Source organism: Danio aesculapii, chromosome 3, assembly GCF_903798145.1.
Source record: "Danio aesculapii chromosome 3, fDanAes4.1, whole genome shotgun sequence".
Taxonomy (NCBI): Eukaryota; Metazoa; Chordata; class Actinopteri; order Cypriniformes; family Danionidae; genus Danio; species Danio aesculapii.
Genome location: NC_079437.1, coordinates 50069516 through 50090752, shown reverse-complemented (window position 1 = coordinate 50090752; position 21237 = coordinate 50069516). Strand labels below are relative to the sequence as shown.

Genomic DNA, 21237 nt, shown 5'->3' with positions numbered 1-21237 from the left:
ATAATAACACTAATACTGAAATTGTTAAGGCGTTTTAGAATGACCAAAACAACATTTCCGATGTTTTACAATGTGCTCAGCGTGCTGGTTTGTTCATTCACACGCTATTTAAAAATCACATGACTATTTTAATGTGCATACTGGAATTTGTTCAGTAAAAGTGTTTCCATCGTAGTTTATGCTAGGGCTGTGCGATAAGGGCAAAAGAAAGCGATCACAATTTTCTTCAACAATATTGAGATTTCGATTTGAATCCCGATTTTGACACATTTTAAACATATTTCCAAAGGAAAACAATTAGATCTTTATCAAAGAGTGGTTTGCAGGCATATTGGGAGTGACGTGCGTGCGTATTCCATGCGCTCCCAGTTGAAAACATCTCTCCTAATCAGAATGCTGCAAGCGCATCGCAAGTCACAGAACAAGAACTTACCCATCAGCTTCATACTTTGTACTGTATAGAATAAACACATTTCGGTAGACTAATTACCTCAGACAAACACAAAACACCCAAACACTGCAGTGCTTTTAATTTTCTCCATAAATAAAACTTGTATCAGAACTGCAGCAATGTTTTGTTAGTTTGTCATCCTCTGAGAAAACTGAGCAATGACAAAAGAACCCGAGCGCAAAGCATGCTGAATGCTTTCCGAGCGCTTTCCACATGCTTTTAGATGCAATAAGTGACTGACAGGTCAATTACCTAATTCTGCGATACATCAGCCTTTCTGTATCCAAAGTAATCCCACACCACAGACGTTGACTTTTTATGGCACCAAGTCCTCCTGTGCTGAACTCATCATCCTTATTTATGCAGGCTATTTGTCATTAAGCTCAGTCTCCTGTTCTTGACGCTCTGTTTAGGCGCTGGGCTATGATTGGTTCAAATAGCATACTGCGGGAAAATCGTGCTGTAAGGCGATTTAGAAATCACGCATGTCTGAATCGTAATTTCAATTATTCGCACAGCCCTAGTTTATGCGCATTGAATAAAAAGTTGATCCTACTCAGTTATGCGCATGTTTTTTATGCACGTTTTTTAAATTGATGCGCATCTTAGCTTTCCATCAACCATTTTTTATCCAAAAAGTGCAGAAAAATAGGTGGATGGAAACATAGCTAGTGACATTTCAATCAAAAAAGGGGGATGTTTAGTGTCTCTAGCAAAAATATTAACAAGATTAAGAGCAAAATCTTTAGAGGGAACTTTTTTATCCTAAAGAAAAATTCCACATATAAAAAATTTGTACCGAAATGACTGCATTTCACACATGAAATGTGTCAAGGAACAGTAAATGGCCACAATTCAGCCAGCTCTGGAAGCACAGAAAAGATAATGCCCAGGAGCCCTTGAGAATGTATACGGCCCATTCAAAACTCCCCTTCATTGGGATTTCTCTCTCACTCACTCACCCACACACACTCTTTTAAGTATTATTTTAGTTCTTTAAAAATTTACAAAACCCTATTAAAGCAAAATGTTGACTGCCCATAGTCCAAATTCAAGATAAAACTTTAATAAAAACAAATAAAGAATGAAGCAAAGGGAAGTATGGAGGAGCGTTTATGCTGAGGTACTGCAAAACTACGTGTGAAAGTCTATATATTACTTCTGAAAAGTTTCACAGTGTTTTGTAAAAGTGCTTTGCGATATATATAAGGGGGTTATAAATAATATAGTGAAGTTCTGCTGTGTTTCTCTGAGCTTGACCTGTTTGCACATTTACCGCTGATACTTTCAGGTGCAATAATCTCCCATGAATCAGAAGGCAGCTCAAAGTCTCTGCTCCAGTGGTCGTAGCGATCAAGGTGGCAGGATCTGAACCAGAGCTTCACGAGCACCAGGCCCCAGCTTGTCTGGGAATTTGACCGAGAACTCAAGCACCATGTCGCCTCTCTTTTCGGGACATTTGGACAGAGGCAGTCCTTCTCCCACAATCCTCTTCTTCATACCGGGTTTGATGACATCACGCGATGACACTGTGACAGTTCTACCGTCCAAAGTGGGAGCGTTGATGGTGCATCCGCAGAGAGCCTGGAGAGAACGCACAAGAATAGGACAAGAAAAGATAAAGTATTCATATTAGTATTCAATTCTTTGCTTTACCTCATGTATTTACTTTAACCTGAGATGTTCACTGAAGTGCATTAGTAAATAAAACATGATCTTCACCCTAGCATCTCAGAGTAACTCGTTTTGCAACTAAACTCGGAGTCTGGGTAAATTACAGCATGAATTTGTGGATGCAAAACAAATGCATCCATCTGTGAACAGGTTTTAACTGACTAACATCAACAAAAAAGAAGTGTAAATTTGAATTTTGCTACTTTTTTCTAAATTTGACAAGACATCCTGAGCAAAATTTGACGTTAGTATGGGTTCAGCACAATCGTTGCAAAAATGTGACATTAGCAAAATCTACGAGGAGCCATTTCTGCGCATTTTTTATTTTAATTAGCAACATTTTAGCTAAATTTGACATTGTCATCATTTCAGCCTCCAAAAACATTTCACATTACAAAACTTTTTAGCAAAATGTCAGTGGTGTTCAGACTTCAGTATTAGCACAAATGCAGTATATTTTACATACTGCAAGTCAACAAATGAAAAAAGTTTCACTGGCCTCACCAAAAAAAACTTAATAAAAGTTAATAGCTATTTTTTAGCCACATACAATATTTTAATTAGTGTGTCAAAAGCCAAACATAATTGTAATACCTACCTTTTTATTAAGTATAATTTTTTTTAATACAACTAATACCGGTCAAAAGTTTGGGGTCAGTTTTATTAATTTGATTTATATTTTTTGGGGAAAATTATTACGTTCATCAAGGCGTCATTTGTTAAATGTTAAAAAACTGTTAAATTGTTAAATATTTATTAAAATGTTAAATAACTGTTTTCTTATTGTATGTAGTTTCAAATAAAATTATTACTCCAGTCATTAATGCTTTTATTACTATTACTATTAATAATAATAATAATTATTATAACAACAACAACAAAAATAATAATAATAATAGTAACAACAATAATAATTAATATCAGAGTGCTTTCTGAAGGATCATGTAACTCTAAAGAGTGGAGTAATGAAGCTGAAATATCATCTTTAAAATCACTGGAATAAATGATTAAATTAAATGATAAACTACTTTTGAACAGTTATTTTATAGCGCAATAACATTTCAAAACTTTACAATATGTACTGTATTTATGATATAATAAATGTAGCCTTGGTGAGCAGGACAAGCTTATTTTAAAACATTTAACAATTATACTGACCCTAAACTTTTGACCAGTTATGTATATAACATTTTATAAGCAAAAATGTGAACTTAAATTATGACACCCACAGACATTTTCACCAAATATAAATCAGAGAGGTCAGACTTTCTTATACACAGCCTCATTTCAGTTGTCAAGTTTTGTAAAAATGTATCTAATGAATTAATCAATCTATTAAAGAAACGTTGACTAGAATTATGCATTATAGGCTTAAATCATAGAAAGAAATAACAGATGAACCGAGACTGCATCAGATCATGAAGCAATCAATGTGTATCTTTCTTTTCGAGCTGTCAGTGCAGAAAAGAACAAAACAACAGGCCTAATACAACATATTATAAGATTAAAATATGGAAAAACGATCAGATGGTAATTTCTGTCAATTTTCCTAATGGATAAACAGTTCTCATTAATATTTCAGCATGCGTTCACTTTTGTATTAGACATAAATTGCACATTTGCCGGTAAGAATTACATCCCGGCCTACTCTCTTCATATAGCCGTATATGTGGCTATTACACAATCATAATACACTGTGATATAGCCTGGGTCGTTTGTTTGCTGGATTGTTTTGTTTTCACACTACAATCGATCCTCTCAATCGAGCAAAGACCACCTCATTCAGGCGCTCTCGGACTGATTGATTTGGCGCAGATCTGAGCGCGATTGCTGGATTCACATATGCCAAACAAACTGCGGGGAAACGAGACAGATTCCGAAACAAACGTCTATGTGTGAAAGCACTCTAAGGTTGTATTTGCACGCAATTGACACAGTCGCAGCCAGGGTAAACTTTTGTTACAAGGCAGCACTGACCCGATCGGACCAGTAACATTTCTATACACTGGCCCGAGCATCTTGCACGCTGGCCTCGGTCCATTGGGCAGTCCTTTTTGTCGAGCCCTGCATGTACTTGCTAAGTTTCTTATAGTAAGTTAAGCAGTAGCAGTAGCAACAGATATTAAGCAGACAGTCTACTAATACTCAAATGGCTGTTATGGCTGTTTCCACTGTCAAAAGGTACCAAAAAGCCAAGAAGAAGAGCAGAATCTACCCTGTGCCATGTTGTTGTTTACAAGACCATCTAAAAAACGTGAGTGGTTTCACTTTCTAGAGAGAGCTCGAGTGCACATCTATATTTGAAATAACGAACTTCTTGAGCTGATGATAATAACGTGCGCGTGATTATTGCTTCTGACATCAAATCCTTTCAGAAACGAACAAATGTGAGACTGATGCACAAAAAACTAAGGAGCAAATGATTCTTTCAGCAACCTAATGGCCCGTTTCCACTGAGCAGAACGATACGGTTCGGTTTGGTACGCTTTTATGGCCTTTCCACTGTCAAAAGGCGTACCGATCCGAACCGTACTGTACCACTTTTTCGGCACCCTTTCGAAAGGGTACCAAACATGAGAAAGGGTACCAAAGGCGGAGCTAGACGCGCAACAGAACACTATTGGTTTACAGAGATACATCATTCGCTTACGCAACAAGCCAGAATGAAAACAAAAGAACCGCCATGTTTAAAATACACAACCGATTACAGCGTAAATATGTATACATATAATAACGAGCCATGGTCAACCAGAGCTCAAACAAACCTTGCCGTTGTCTTAAGGAACAGCCACAAAGACAAAAAGAAAAGCAGATTTACCCTGTGCCCCTTAATTTTTTACGAGTCAGTCTGAAGCGTGAGCGGTTTCGTTTGCGCTCACCGCGTGTCTATATCTGAAATAACAAACTTATTGAGCTCACGATAATAACGTGCGCTTGATTATTGACGCGTTTTTCAAACCCAATCCTGTCAGATATTGACAAACGCGAGGGTGACGCGAGAAAAAACAAAGGAAAAGCCTGAAAAAACAAGCACATTATTTTTTTCAGCAAACGTAAACAAACTGCCGTGTTTAACTATTATGATCACCTTTTGGACTATTGTGAACTCAAAATGACAGAATTACTCTCTAACAGAGGCTACATGTGCTGCTGAAGATTAAAGACACAGATGAGAGGTTTGCACTGACTGTGGGCTATATTTTGTGTTGTTTTTGAACCTAAATAAGGACTAAATGTCTGCTGTGTGTAGTTCTTCTGTAATTGGTAACATATCGGACACCGTAAGGATCTGTGTGTGTTCATATATGTTGCATTTAATTATTTATTTTATATAATAGCAGACGTTACAGTAGGCTATTTCGCCTGTAACTCATTGATCTGCAGTTCATGTTAGTAGAACATAGAAAGGTTAGCAATGAACATTTGTACACAAGTATTTATGTGTATAAAGCATCTGTTTTGTGAGAAATGCTTTTCATATGATATATAAACGACCCGTCCAGCTTTACTTTAACATTTCTTCGAGTAAGAATGATGTCGCCTGCAACTTCTGACGTACAGAAATTACCATTGGTACCATTTTGGCAGTGGAAACGCATGTGATAAAGGTGACCCGTACCGACCCATACTGTACCGTACCGCTCAGTGGAAATGGGCCATTAACTCTCGTCTCTACTCTCATTATTAGCATTTATTTTCAGCTCTAGATTTACCTTCTAGCTAACAGCAGAACAAAACCTACTGGCTATGTGTATAACATTTTCCAGTTACAGCTCAGAATTTTCATTTTGGTGCATCCTTAAAAAAAGCTTTTATTTATTTTACATCTCTGCGATGCGATACTATTATTGCGATAACGAAACTTTCATGATATATCGTGCAGTCCAAGTTCTGACTCTTTCAAAGTTCCAAAAAAAAAACCTCATCCACAAAACACTCCTCAGTGTCAGTATATTGTGCACAATTATAAACTTTCCCTTAAACATTTACTTCAGGAGCAGATTCCCCGGCACAAACTCTGCTTTTAGAGAATGGGTTATTAAATCTCTCCACTGTACTCAATGAATGCATTTGAAAAGCTTAACAAAAGTTCACTGGTGTATATTACTGAAGCATCAGTAACTTTATCTGAGCAGCAGACACTAGACACCCACCTCTTTAAGTGATATCCTTGCAGGGTAGATGATGTCAGAGCCGTCTCTCCGAAAAACAGAGTGAATCTTGTCCTTCACCACAAACACTATATCGGCAGGGATGTTGGTGGGCGTCTCGTCTCCCTCTTTAGGGAAGGTGATCTTGGTTCCCTCCTTCCACCCTCGTTTGATGTCCACGGTGAGGATCTTGTCTTCGGTGCGCATGCTACAGCCGTCCGGGTTCAGCCTCTTACGGGAGATCTTCATCTTTTTTGTGCACCCAGCGAACACTTCCTCCAGGCTCACCTTGAGCTCGTGCACCACTGGAGGGTCTTTCTTCTTCACTCGGCTGCCATGAGGACCGCCAACCCGAGATTTGAAGGATCTGGGAAAACCGCCCATCCCTCCCATTCCGAAGGCCCCAAATGGGTCATCAATGTCCATGCCGTCATCTGGGCCTCCAGGTGATGCAAAAAAGTGATCAAATGGACTACGACCACCAAAGAACTCTGCAAACATGGCGTGAGGATCACCATGGAAAGTGTAGCTAGGGCCGTTGGTGCCGCCCCCGGCATGTCCTTTAAGCCCTGAGGAGAAAAAAAGATGTTTGTGAAACAACAAGTCAATATTCTGTGAATTATAAGAAACAGCATATAAAAAAGCAAACCCAGCTCACAGGAATGACCCAGTCACTCGGTACAGATTCAATTCTTATTTTGGAGATCAGTGGAGGTTTCCTTAAGTCCCTTGCAGATTCCTCACTACACCCTCCTGTGTTTGCAGCATTCAGAGAAAACTCAAGTGGTCACCAGAGGTCACGCTGAAGCTTAACTGAACTGGGGCCAGCACAATAAAATTAAATCTTCACCAATTTTGGATCTTAGGTAAAATGAAGGCAGCTCGACTTTAATATAACTTTGTTGGCATGGTATTATGGAGCAGCTGAGATGAGCTAAACTACCTTCATGGTACCTAAAACCGAGAATTGGTGCAAACTAAACTGAAACTTAACTAGCTAGCTAATCCAGCTTCATTGTACCAGCCCCTGAACAGATACATGTCACATTTAAAGCCTGATATACTTCAACAGGAATCAGAGTGTGAAATTCAATACCATTGAAAACCTTTTTTAAGACTCCTTCCTTACATTTTAAGACGTTATAACCATTTTTCAACCAGAAACACTGGCGAGATTTTAACTTACAGTATATTTACTAAATATTTATGTAAGAAGTTAATCCAAAACTAAAACATTATTCATATACTGAATAAAAATCTATTCAATCTAGCTAATTCAGCAGGTTGGCGCCTATAGAACTGCAGAAATAATGGTTTTTCCTTGGTTACTGCAGTAAACAAAGCAGTATGATGTCAAATCTAGTAGGATTTCATAAACTACACAGTTTCCTGATATTAACAGATTGAATTCAGGCAAACCTTAGCATTCAACCATACATTGCAGAATAAAAAACAATCAAATTTAATTTATTGCAAAATAGCATTTAAGACTTTTTAATCTTTTTTTAACGGCCTTAAATTTCCCTACATTTATTTATCCACTTTTAATTCTTTAAAAAAAAACCTGCAGACACCCTGTTCAAGCTAAATCCGGTGTAACAGCATTTAGAACAATATCTTGCCAAAACAATGTTTGTTTGGAGTCAAAACAACTCACCAGGGAGTTCGTTCTTCGAATCTAATTATAAATTAAATTTAAATATCATCTTAAATTGATCTGAGATTACTACATGTACTCTTGTTTGTCCGATCTATCGATCCTCAAAATCACAATCATCAATGTACCGATTGGATGGCGGCAAGACAGCAGCATAAGGACATGATTATAAGGGCTGCACTATATATCGTTTCAGCATTGATATTGCAATGCTTGCATCTGCAATAGTCACATTGCAGGATATGCAACGTTGAGTTGGGATTATAGTTGACCAGAATCCACAGGTCAAAACACACGAGATTTGTGGAGACTTTGCAGATTTTGCCCTTAATAGTGTGTTTTAAGGCCTGTGACTGTGTGAGCATTTTAAGAGAGTTTAAAGTGCATTTTAATAGTACATTAAGAAGTTTAATAAAGAATTATTTAATTAATTATTTATATGATAAAGATTATGCAGTGCTATTTTACATTTTATTATTCACTTATTTTTTTCCAATTTAATATTTGCTTCATTGTGTTTATTTATGACCGTAGTTTGTTTATTATAATAAATAACGTAAAATATATTTATATTTCACTCCCCTACAAAATCATCCCAGTCAGTATAAGTTAAAGACTTTCCAAAGAGAACTATTTAAGTCGTATGGTAAAATTGTATTTATATCGCAAAGTATATTGCAGAAAAAAAAATCTAATGTTTAATAAAATATTATTAGTCCCATAGTGACAGTATTCAAGTTTCTTAATCCCATGTCATACAGTTTAAATAGCTATTTAAATTAATTTAAAAAGAATTTTGATATTTGAGAAGTATCTGCATCTCCTACGCTGCATCAAATCATCAGCATATTGGCGACAATGTCAACAATGTGCATGTATGACTTCTGTTGTTTAAATTATAAATTATTTCTTCATAAAAATAACAACAAAATCTCAGAAATCTGAGAATATTGGCTATTATCATGCAATCTCAGAAATGCTATTAATGCTAAAATACTGAAATAGCAAGAAATATTTTCTATATCACCTTCGCTTGAACTGAAATGGATCTAATCCTGTTTATAAGAAACAAGCTGCACTGCACCCCATTGGCAAATTATTTTGCTTGTTTTAAAGAAAAACTCACTTAATTTTGGCATATTATTTTTTAAAACAAGACAATATGTTTTGCTTGTCTAGAAAAGTATTCTTGATTTAAGAATTTTTAGATATTTGGACTAGAAACAAGACAAAAAATCTAAGTACGAAATTCATTTTTTTGCAGTGTATGACAACAACTGCCGGATGAGATTTGAAGAGCAAAACTATCTTGGATCATGTCAAATTGTTAATAATCAAATCCAGCTAACTGGGTAATCCACATATGAAGAATGAACCCCCAATAGTCCTCTATGAAAAACAATTCCAAAGCTGTAAAACTGACGTAATATTGCTCTATAATGTTTATATTGCAAGTATATGTTGCTCTGTAGCTCCGCTGTTTTTAATATGGCAGTCTATCATTTCTTCATTCAGTCTTCCGAGGTCAGATGCAAGTCAAAAGCTGCTTTAAAAGTTGAAACTTGCAGTTGCAAAGGAAAGGTTTGATAACAAAAAAAACCTCTGCAACAGCGACACTGTTTTTTCAGCTCAATAGAAAGCATGAAAGGAGTTTATGGACTGAAAAGATTATTTAAACTACAGCACTTAAACCTTGCTGATCTTGAATCGGCTTGTGTTTTCAATTTTAAAAGTTCTTTTTATTTTTGTATAAGGAATTAAAAAAAAATGTTCCATAGGTATATCTAGGCCTTGAGATTGAGAGTATTAAAGAAAAACAGAAAAAATAAATATATAAAAATATGTAAATGAATAAATTCAAAAAAGCCCGACACTATCTAAAATCCAATTATGTACTAAATACATTTGGTGACAAAAAAAATAAATAAACAACAGTGTTCTGGATGCTGCTGGAGTTTTCCTCATAGAGTAAATCAATATATCAATATATCTGCATATCTGTTCTCTGTCAATCCAACTCAGTAGAAGTACTAAAAGGAGAACCAATTTTAAGTCACAAATCATTTTAAGGGCTTTCTATTCATTTTTTTCAATACAACAAAATCTTTCCACTAGGGCTGCACAATATATTGTTTTAGCATCTATATCACAATGTGAGCATATATCACATAGTCACATCACAAGATATGCAACATTGGGTCTGAATTATAGTTGACCAGGAGTCACAGAATTGTATTTAATTACTTTATACTTTTATACAGAATATTTACGATTTATGCAAAAAAAAATTTCTCTTACTTAGAATTTTTGTGTTGTTTCTAGTCCAAATATCTGCGTCTCAAAGCGAGAACTTTACTTACCCCACTGGCATATAATATAGCTTGTTTTAAAGAAAAAAACTCTTAATTTTGACCTAATTCTTCAGAATTTGAAAACAAAACAATATTTGTACATTGCAAATAAAATTTTTGTCTTCTTTCTAATCCAAATATCTACATTTCAAAGTGAGAACAAGATTATTTTACTTACCCCACTGGCTGATATTTTAGGTTGTTTTAAGGAAAAACTCTTAATTTTGACCTAATTCTTCTGAAATTGAAAAAACAATATTTGTACTTGGTCTAAGAATTGTTAGGTATTTTGACTAGAAACGAGAAAAAAACTAATTAAGAAAAGCTTTTATTGCGATTAAATTTCTGTACCTGAATACAATTCATAGCTTCAGCTACATTCATTCCGCCGTGGCGGGGCGCCACACCAAAATTCCTCCCGCCACGGCTACATTACAGCTTCTAATTTAAAACATTCAGTAGTTTTTTTAATAGTGGGTTATAATCGCACCAAAACGTATTAAAAGGTAAGTGAATTATAACAGTGCAAACTTTTCTGTAACCGTAGTGGTGCTGTGCGCTATTTGTTTAACCCTTAAAGGTTACGTGCTGACTGACTGACTGACGACAGGTGCGTGATGCATGAGGCTAGCAAACATGACGTAGCTTTCAGTTTTGATGAACAGTTTCCATAATTATACTTTATAGATAAAGGTCTATGGCTCTGCATATTATAACTTTATCTTGCTGGAGTTTATGGCTGCTTCACTTTACTTTAAAACGCATTAATGCCGCTCTGTAGGTCTATTAGAGACATTCATAAATATTCCTAGCAAATCTAACTGTTGGAGACATACTCGCTACATAAACGCACTAAATCGCACTTCAGCAGCGTTTATTGGAGAGCGCACAAGAAGATCTGCGCTTGAGCAGCGTAAATATGAGGGCGTACAAGAAGTTTTGTGCACGAACAGAGAAAATCGGCGCGCAAGCAAAGAGATTCACATGCTCGTATTAATGTAATATAATGTGTATTTATATAGCGCAATTATTGTTACATGAATGCGAGCTCGACTTAATACTGCGATGAAATAACACCATGGGTAGTTGGTATGCATGTGCAAAAAAGGCCTGCCGCCACAGCTGGAAAAAATCCTAGAGGAAACACTGCAATTAGATTCCCCAGAAAACCGTAAAATAGTGCTATTTAAACTATCTTATGAAACTGTATTCATATCGCAATGTTTACGGTATTGTGCAGCCCTATTTCTACTTATCCTTCCATCCATCCATTCATGAATTTGATTGCATGGTTACCGCTACATTCATACTTCCATGCCGGGGCGCCACACCAAAATGCATCCCGCCATGGCTACATTCCAGCTTCTCATTCAAAACATTCAGTCATTGTTGTTGTTTTTAATGGCGAGATTCACATGCTCGTATTTAGGCTTGTGCCGGTATTCGGTAATGCGATACATCACGGTAATGAATATGCACGATATTGTTATCGCGGGCACTTCAAAATACCGTGAAAAATATTAGATCCGAATTTATATTCTTAGAACGCGCCTTAGCTTATTTTCCATCAACCGCTTGAAGAAACACTGCGTATATGCTGCGCAGAACTGATGCGCACTCTGATGTAAACAATCCCCACATGTAGAAGCCCTGTGTGCGCGGCGCCGCTGCCACCGCGCTATAATCCTCACACGCAGGGGCGGACTTGCCATCTGGCAGACCGGGCACTTTACCGGTGGGCCGACATACTTTTTGGGCCAGGCTGATCATCGTCTTATGATTTGATCGGCCCATAAAAGGCTTAGCAGCCTATCGTTTTTTTCTGCCTTATTGATTGACGCTGCTGTGATCTGTGACTCTCTGAAAGTAGATGCTTTTTTTCCCGGACAGACAGACCGGGCCGGTCCATGTGACACTCTGCAGCCCATTGGCTCTTTTCGGTATTGACATTGGGCTGGCCCAATCACAAACTCCTATTTTGGACTCCGTGTGAGCGTGCGTCGTCTGTGTGTATTTGTCAAAATAGTCGAGAGTCAGAGAGAAGAAACGCAAGGGAGGCGCAGAGAAATCGCGCGAAATACACCGGCGTTTCATTTAGCGATTCTGAAAAGTTCTCTGTTCATTCTAGTACACGGCTAAAAACGCAAATCACGTGACCATACACTCTCTGCCCAGAGCTGCAGCCACTAGTTCAGCGGGTAAGCATAAACCCCAGGTGAATAGTGCATGTCAGACAGTTCATCTGCTGGATGGTCTCATCTCACTATAGTTGTTAAACGTGATATTGAATTCATCTTGTTGTCTCTATCTAACAATTCTTATGTCTTTTGAATCACTTGTTCTCAGTTAACTGTTTTGGCTGAGTGCAAAGATAAGCTAATATATTAATTTATGTAACCACATACACTGAATCTGCACATTGACTGATTGCTTACCTTTATCGTTTAAATTTAATGTACGTTATACTGTTATAATGGCCATTATTGGTTATTAAAACTGATATTCTGCAAAAGAGACAGGGTAAATCAAATATCAAAATGAAACAAATTTGACTTATATTATGTTTTCATTGTTTAGATAGTGAAACAGCAAGCAGGATGAGGTGAAAGGTTAAAATGTAACACTGTTCCCTTTGAAGATTTACCCATGCATTAGCAGGCAGTTTTTGTTATGTTTATTATTGAATATAGGCTGAGTGAATAGTGTATTGAATAAGCTAAATTGACTGTAGAATATGAGTGTGTGTGAATGAGTGTGTATGGGTGATTTCCAATATTGGGTTGTGGCTGGAAAGGCATCTGCTGCATAAAACATGCTGGAATAGTTGGCAGTTCATTCCACGATTGCTGATCGAAGACGGTTTCCCTTTGCACATTCACTTGGATATAATTGCTCAAGTTTACTTTTATATTGTGTATTGTTTTATTTATATTTATTTGTATTTAAATGTTTGAAGTACTTTTAGTTAATTAAAAAGTTATTAAAGTTACTAAGTTGACGAAACTGAAGTTTTTTTGTGTTTTTTTTACCTGTTTCTCTAGTAAAATTACAATATCGTGATAATACCGTATACCGTGATAAAAGCTCAATCAATTAATCGCAGCATGAAAATGTGATACCGGCACATGCCTACTCGTATTACATAAATGCAATCTCGACTTGTAATGCTGTGCTCACGACATTTCTCTATTTGTCATTGAAATACCGCTATAGGTAGTTGGTACATCTGTGTAAAAAGTCTGCCGCAACAGCAGGAAAAAAAATCCTAGAGGAAACACTAGATTGTGTAGGTAAAAAAGGCTTAGGCAGTTTGATTTGGGTGGGTTTGGGATCAGCTTGATATCTTTAGGTTGATCAAGTGGTGATCTTAATATATTTAGGTTAATTTACATTGTTAAAATGCTTCATTTGTTTTATGCAACAGTTCATTTTCATAAGATTCATTGATGCCACCTTTACCCTGAAATAACATGATTTTTGATTATAGCAGTGTTTCTCAACCACGTTCCTAGAGGACTTCCAACACTGCATGTTTTTGCTGTCTCCTTTGTATGTCACACCGATTAGGTCTTTCAGTCTCTGCTAATGAGATGATGATCTGAATCAGGTGTGTTTGGTTAGGAAGACATGTGCTACATCCCAATTTGCATACTTTCCATCCTAAAGCTACGGTCACACCAGGCTTTGTGTGTGCGAAATTCTGTCGTGCGGCGCTGCGAAAAGGGGCGGGATTAAACAAGATGATTAGACATTTAAAAAAGAGAGCGATTGCTCCATGCTTTAAATATCTGTCCAGAGAGGTCATGTTTTGATTCTCAATTGGTCTCACGCAGTCAAGTGATGCGATTTCGCAGGTCAGAGTTCACCATGATTGAACTTTGCACCGCAGCAACATGTAAAACTTGACGCATGACCCCGCGTTTCCGGTCTGACGTATTCGCGTGCGTATGAATGGAAGTCTATGGGAAGAAAAGTCAAGTGTGACCGCAGCTTAAATAGCATTTGAAAATAGAACTAGCATGTCCCAAATTGTAGTATGTTGAAAAGAGCATGCCAAAGGCTCCCAGACGATTTACTATTTCTGATAAAAATGTGTTTTTAGAACAAGTTTATGTTTGTAGAATTGTATAGAACCATCCATACTCTAACCACAGATACTGCCCACAATACATTGCGCAATAGGACGTGAATTCGATTTGAACTACAAACGCAGGTGGAAAGTGTAAATAAACTACAAACATGATGGACACGCGAGACCAACTGTCAAATATAGAGGCTTCGGTAAAGATGTTTGAATGACTATAAATTAATATCTAGACAACTGGAAAATATTTAAATCGCATTTTCTGTGTTATATTTCATCTACAGCAACAACACTAAACTTATATAAAGATGTTTTTGGACATTAACATCTGAATGCATAATTATCCAAAGACCTGAGGAGATTTCTCAGCATGAAAGACTCGTGAATGACAGACTAACCTGCTGCGGCTTCTCCAATAAGGTAGGAAATTAAATATGACAGAAATGTGAATGATGTGTGGATGATTGACAGGGCTCATAATGAAGCAACAAAATGATTTGTTAATGAGGAAGTAGGGCTGGGCGATTCTTTCGATTTTTCCGATTAATTCGAATTTACGTTTTAAGACGATTTAATTTTTCATTAAATCGAGGTATCGCGATTTTTTTTAAATAAAACTATTAGGTACAATATAAGAGGCAATATTGTCCGACCACATGATGGCGCGCCTAATTAGCCGCTCACTTGTGAGAGTACGGTGCTCTATGAAGGAATGTAACAGAGAATGTTATGGCGGCAAATCAATGCCAAAATTAATCGAGCGCAGCGGTGATGTTTGCGCGAGGAGAAGTGAACCGTGAGCAGATTACAGATCTACACGCGAGAAAACTACAGCTCGCGAGCGCACAGGGGATCTTCACGCGCGCGCTCAACTGATCCAGCGCGAAGAAAACAAGTCCCGCGCGCGCACCTCATCATCTGTGCGCACGATGTACGCTCTCGCGAGCGAGGTCATGCCTACAGCGCGCGCGCGCGGTCAGTTCTCTCCGCTCGCTCGCTGGTTCTTCTCTCTGCTCGCGCGAAACATTTTGGAATTTTGTCAGTCCTGGGGCGGGACTTGGTTCACTTGTTATCTCTAGCGCTATTGGCTACTCTACCTTTCCGGAAGTTAGCCGGGATTGGACGCCGATTAAACGACGAACCAGCACGTAAGTAATCATTTTATTTATTATGAAAATTATTGCCTTTGTTAGAAAAGATAGTTATTAGAAACTTTATTAACAGGCGCCCTGTTTACTGACACATTGTCTTGTTAAATCAACTAATCTACTTATTCTTTAATTTATATTTAATTTACACAAAGCAAATGAAAATTTTTATTATGCTTACTTTGTAGTCAAAGTATCAATACTTCATCAATATATGCAATTGCACCATTGAAGGTAGTAAAACTACATTAGCCCATACAGCCCATACAGTCAGACTGTAGACAGAACTTTCTCTCAAGAAACCTGTAAAGAACAGCTACATGTGACTTATCAACAACATGCTTTGTTTGCATGATGGTCTACAAAGTTTTTTTTTTTTTAACTGTTTTAAATTTGCTTAACTTTTTGAGTTGACTGATGTAATGTTTACATTGGTTAAAATGGTTATTTTCTTACTATATATTCAGAAGTATTTAATGTTTAATTCAAATTGCACAATATTTACTTTATTTCATTCAAATCTTCTGCAACGATATTTAACTTGTGAATTTGTTTTACATTTATTTACACCTTGTTGACCAATTTATGTATGGCATGGCCATTAAAAATACAATGTTCCTTAACCAGATGGTTTTTCAAGTTACTTATAAAGAGAATGTTACTTCAGTCATGTTGTTGTAATGTTTTAAGTTGACTAGTTACACAATAAAAAAAAAATCGAAATCGAGAATCGGTCAAACTTTATGAAAAAACCTAGATTTTTTTTTTTGCCATATCGCCCAGCACTATGAGGAAGTAGTATGTGCCAAATCTTGCATACTCTTCTGTTACACACTTAAAAGTATATATTTTTCCTACACAAAAAAAGTACATACATTTAGGGCATAGTATAAATATGCGAATTGGGACGCAGCAATGGAAAAAGTGCAGAGCTGGTGGTCCTCCAGGACCATGGTTGAGAAACAGGTTTATGGCATAATTTTTTTTTTAATATATTGTATTGTTTGTTTGTTTGTTTGTTTATTGCAACATCAGCAGCTTATGGCTATGTTATGCAAGATTAACATGGATAAAACATTTTAGATAATAGTAACAACAACGTAATAATTTAGTAAGAAATGAATAAATAAATAAACAAATAAATAAATAATTAAATAAATAAATAAATAAATTACATTAAATAAAATAAGATGACATATAATATAACAAGGCACGATTTATGAAAAAGGTTATGTTCTATTGCCACAGTTTGGGACTTTGTTCAATACACAGTTTTTTTTTTTTTTTTTTTTTTTTTTGTTTTTGATATTTGGATTATTTTAGTATCTGACTGAAAGATGTGCATGCTAATCCTACCGCTTAAGCAGTTTGTTTTCTCCAGAGTTTACAACATTTACTTCTTAGTTAATGCTGAAAACTCACATGCTTTAGGTTTATCAGTTTAAAGTTCATGTACGTACACTGCACCATATAGGCCAAATGCATGTAATATAATATCAAAATACACATATTCAACTAAGTCTGAGCCTAAAGTATAAGTACATTTTGTGTGTTTGTTTTTATAGCAAGATATATGCAGATTTATTCTTTTATATTTGACAAATACTGGTTATGTTCTCAGCTACATTTTGTTTAAGGTTAACAGTTGTAAAAGTTTTAACATTTCTGTATCAGAATATGATAATCGAAAAAAATAATCTATTACGAAAATTAAGCTGCATCATTCTTTTGTTTTATTGATTGCATGGCCATTAGATTATATTTTTTAAATAATATAAACAATACAAAAGACTATGTATTTTATGCCGATGTATGATACTGTATATCTAAGAGTGACAATAGGAATTTTTTTACTATGTAAACTGAATCAAAACTAAAACAATGACTACAGAACATTTATTCAAATGAACCGACAATTTTGTGAACCACTCTTACTTTCTATCTGCTTTTCTTACCACTTATTTATGCATAAATCCAAATACAGTTGTTTATCTTTCCTTCAAACTGTCTATTACATTACATTTCTATTAGTCTGTATCCATTCATTCAACCTCCTATATACCTTGAAGTCTGTCAATCCATCTTTTTATTTGTCTATATCTATTAGTCAGCCCACATACTATTTTACTATTAAACTGATAATAAAGTGCCTGTCAATCTGTATGTTTGCTTATTCAATTATGCACCCAGGGTTGGGCAAAAATACATTGAAATGTTTTTGTAAATAAAATGCCAAATACCTTATATCAAAATAAACCACAAAATACAGCAGTCGCAAAATGTATCAAAATAAAACCCAAAATAGCAACAGGAAACATTGAAACAATTTTTGACCACTTTGTATAGGCTAACTGTGTTGTAAAAAATGTTTGTATCTTTATTTTAATTTTAATCTTTATTCTTTATAATTTGTATCTTTATTTTAATTTACTTTTTGTTGGTCAGTTTAAACAAAATAAACAAAACGAATGAATACATTTTAAGTAAAGTGAGGTGCAAATAATACCTTAAGGAAGTTACAAATTAAATTGAAGTAGGCCTATTATAACATAAAATATAGTATTTCTGACAATTTTCTTTATAATTTGAGTTATGAATTACAGTATCACAATACTACTTGGTATTGTGATACTATAGCTGGTATAGTATCATAAGATTCTAGTGTCGCGACAACCCTACTGAAAAATTCAAAATATTATCTATTTTTGCAAATAAACTTTTCATTTTTCCTGCTCCTGCTATAACCTGTCACTTTTTAGAAGATTATGAAATATGCGTTTCATTCAGATATGGCTAGTAAGAACGCGCGTTTCTGCATGCGCAATACTGCAATTTTTCAACCGCAGTCACACACTTTACTGCAGTTGTATAGGCCTCCTTTTCATAAAAAAAAAAAAAAAAAACATTTCTGTGCTTTATGCAACAGCCACCAGGTGGCGCAAGGAACAACCGCTTTTCCATTGACTTAGTTGTCATGCGTGTTTAGATGGGTTAGTTGCACGTTTACCTGGTTTTCTTTAAGTGCTGGGCCGTTATCGGCGTTAACGCGAGACTCTTATTGTGTGATAAAAAAAATATCGCCGTTAATCTATTCTCAAAATTGGGTTGGGAGCTGGGTCTATTCTACGCAACCTATGATGACTTTCTCCCAGCGCGGATGTATACCTGACCGGTGAGCCGTCTGACAAACAAGTGCCCTTCTGAATCAAATCAGCAGGATGCCTGACTTTAACTGCAGTTCGGCAGTTTCACTTTGACTCATGAACATTTCATTCATATGCCGTGACAAACTGGGGTATTAGACGTAAATAAGGAGCAAGGACTGGTGAGAGTGTTATAGAATGAAATAATGCTAGCCAAACGTAAAAAAAAAAAAAAAAAAAAAAAACTTCCGCATTTCGCGGTGTGTGTGTGTGCACGTGTATGTGCGTGTGTGTGTGTTTTGTGTGTGGTCCTTTACTGACAGCCACCTGTGTCTTGGATCTTGTCGGAAAATATGGCGAAAATTCCTACATGACGGTAATAGTTTGATTGCAGTGTTTACTTTAATAATGCCACTAATATTTGCATACTCCACATGTCTTAATTCCATTTCTGTTTTGTTCAGTTATGACTTTAGTCGCATTAAGGTAATCAAAAATCTCTGTTTACATGGTAGATTCTTAATCAGAGTATTGTTTTAATCATATTAAAATTGTATTAAAGTACTGTTGCCCATGCAAACATACTCAATGTTTGACCCACCATCAGGGCTCTGTAAACTTGGCATTGAGAAGCAGCATTTTTTGTATGTACGTACATCAAAAGCAAATATGAAATCGCTGTTTGGAGCTTATGTAGGCCTACAGTTCAAAATTCATGTTTAACTGAATAAACAGTTAGTAAACATAAGTACATCTTGTTGAACATAATTTATTTTCATCACCAATTATCATAGTAGAACAGTTTCTCAAGCAGTTTGTGATGCATTTTGGAAATAGGAGATGCGCCCCTGGTCTAATGCACATCTCCCTGGTGTTAATATTTATTCTTTAATTCTTTTATATATATTCTTATGTAAAAGGTTCACATTTATGCAACAAATATTTAATAAATTGGTTGTTTTTTTCCCATACTTACTGTTGCTGACTTTTGTTGTCAGTTTGATCTAGCCGTTCATGCATTTCACTCAACAAAATAGGTAAAAGTAAAGTATTCATGATTTGTGCTGATATCGGATTTGTATCGGTATTGGTTCATACTGAAGGCTGCAATATTGGTATTGTATCGGAAGTTAAAATGTTGTATCGAGACATCCCTAAATACAAGACACTAAAGTATTTTGATACAAAATATTAAGCCATCAACCCTATCAAATACAAATTACAAAATACTATTTTGTATTTAAAATACGTATTTGAAATACATGTATCATAAATACTGCCCATCCCTCTATCTATCTATCTATCTATCTATCTATCTATCTATCTATCTATCTATTAGCCTATCTGTCAATATATCAATCTGTTATTGATTTATCAAGTAACATAAGATTAGAATCAAAAGAAATATCTGTCTGTCTATCTATCTATCTATCTATCTATCTTTCTCTCTCTCTCTCTCTCTCTCTCTATCTATCTTTTATACTTGCTTCTCTATCAGTCTATCCATCTGTTGTTGATTTATTAAGTAACATAAGATTAGAATAAAAAAATATCTATCTATCTATCTATCTATCTATCTATCTATCTATGTTGTGACAGTGTCAGCTCTCTCACCATCCTCTCCGTATCGGTCATAGATGTCTTTCTTCTTGGCGTCGCTCAGCACATCATAAGCCTCGGCGATCTCTTTGAATTTATCCTCTGCTCCGGCTGATTTGTTTTTGTCGGGATGAAACCGTAACGCTTGTTTTCTGTAGGCTTTCTTGATCTCCTCATCCGAGGCGCCCTTCTCGATGCCCAGGATCCTATAATAATCTTTTCCCATCACAACACTCGATTATAAATCCCCTATTCATCAACTGTATCTTTCCATAAGTAGATATCCTCCAAATGTTGAAGGACTTGAGCGATTTTAAACGATCCTCCTATCCCCCTGTCCTATCGAACATGAAGCGCGCGAATGGAGTTCATCAAAGTGTCTGTAAGTTATTTATCCAGATGCTCGTTTATCGCACACGATCACTGACCCGTCCCAGATATATACGATCATTTTCCCCAAGCTGTCTTAACTTTACTCGATGTAAAACTTTAATCTTCCACTGTATTGCAGTTGTCAACGTCGGCGACAGCCCGCAGAAAGTCCGAGAAAATTACTTGCTCGGCGGTGCTCTGCACAGATGCTGCAGCTGTGCCTGCGCGAGCGCCGCCTGTGGTGGGGAGTGAACACCACAAACACATGCAGATGATAGAACTGTAGTCTGACAAGCCGTTGTAATGACAAATCCAGCATATATGTGATTTAGCTGCAGATATGCACTCAGAGTAGCCCAAGGCATAAGCGAACCAAGCGGCTGCTTAGGGCCCCATAGCCACCAAGGGGCCCCCAAGAGTGAATGGAATGACTGAGTGACTTTAGTTTTAGCTTGTTGGGTTGTGGGACAAAATATACGCCAATTTACTATGTTATTTACGGCCGCGATACATATTCTGGCACCAAGTATCTATATTTATCTAAATTCACAAAAGATCTGAATTAATTAATCAGTCTTTCCCGCTGACTGCAGCAGTTTACCACTTT

General features: G+C 36.2%; 1 protein-coding gene across 1 annotated transcript; it reads right to left on the bottom strand.

Annotated features, from left to right (window-relative positions):
• Positions 1-1495: 1495 nt before the first annotated feature.
• dnajb1a (DnaJ heat shock protein family (Hsp40) member B1a) lies at positions 1496-20822 on the bottom strand. Its single transcript, XM_056454187.1, has 3 exons — positions 20274-20822; positions 6280-6845; positions 1496-2035 (listed from the first exon to the last, which is right to left on the bottom strand). The coding sequence occupies exons 1-3, from the start codon at positions 20482-20484 to the stop codon at positions 1805-1807; spliced, it is 1008 nt and encodes a 335-aa protein (XP_056310162.1). The 5' UTR covers positions 20485-20822; the 3' UTR covers positions 1496-1804.
• Between the last annotated feature and the right edge of the window lie 415 nt (positions 20823-21237).

Excerpts from the sequence above, each read along its gene's own strand:
- dnajb1a (XM_056454187.1), bottom strand. The coding sequence starts at position 20,484 with ATGGGAAAAGATTATTATAGGATCCTGGGCATCGAGAAGGGCGCCTCG. Across the intron at positions 6,846-20,273 it reads TGACCGATACGGAGAGGATG|GGCTTAAAGGACATGCCGGG; the intron begins GTGAGAGAGCTG and ends TTTTCTCCTCAG. Across the intron at positions 2,036-6,279 it reads CAAGGATATCACTTAAAGAG|GCTCTCTGCGGATGCACCAT; the intron begins GTGGGTGTCTAG and ends CGTTCTCTCCAG.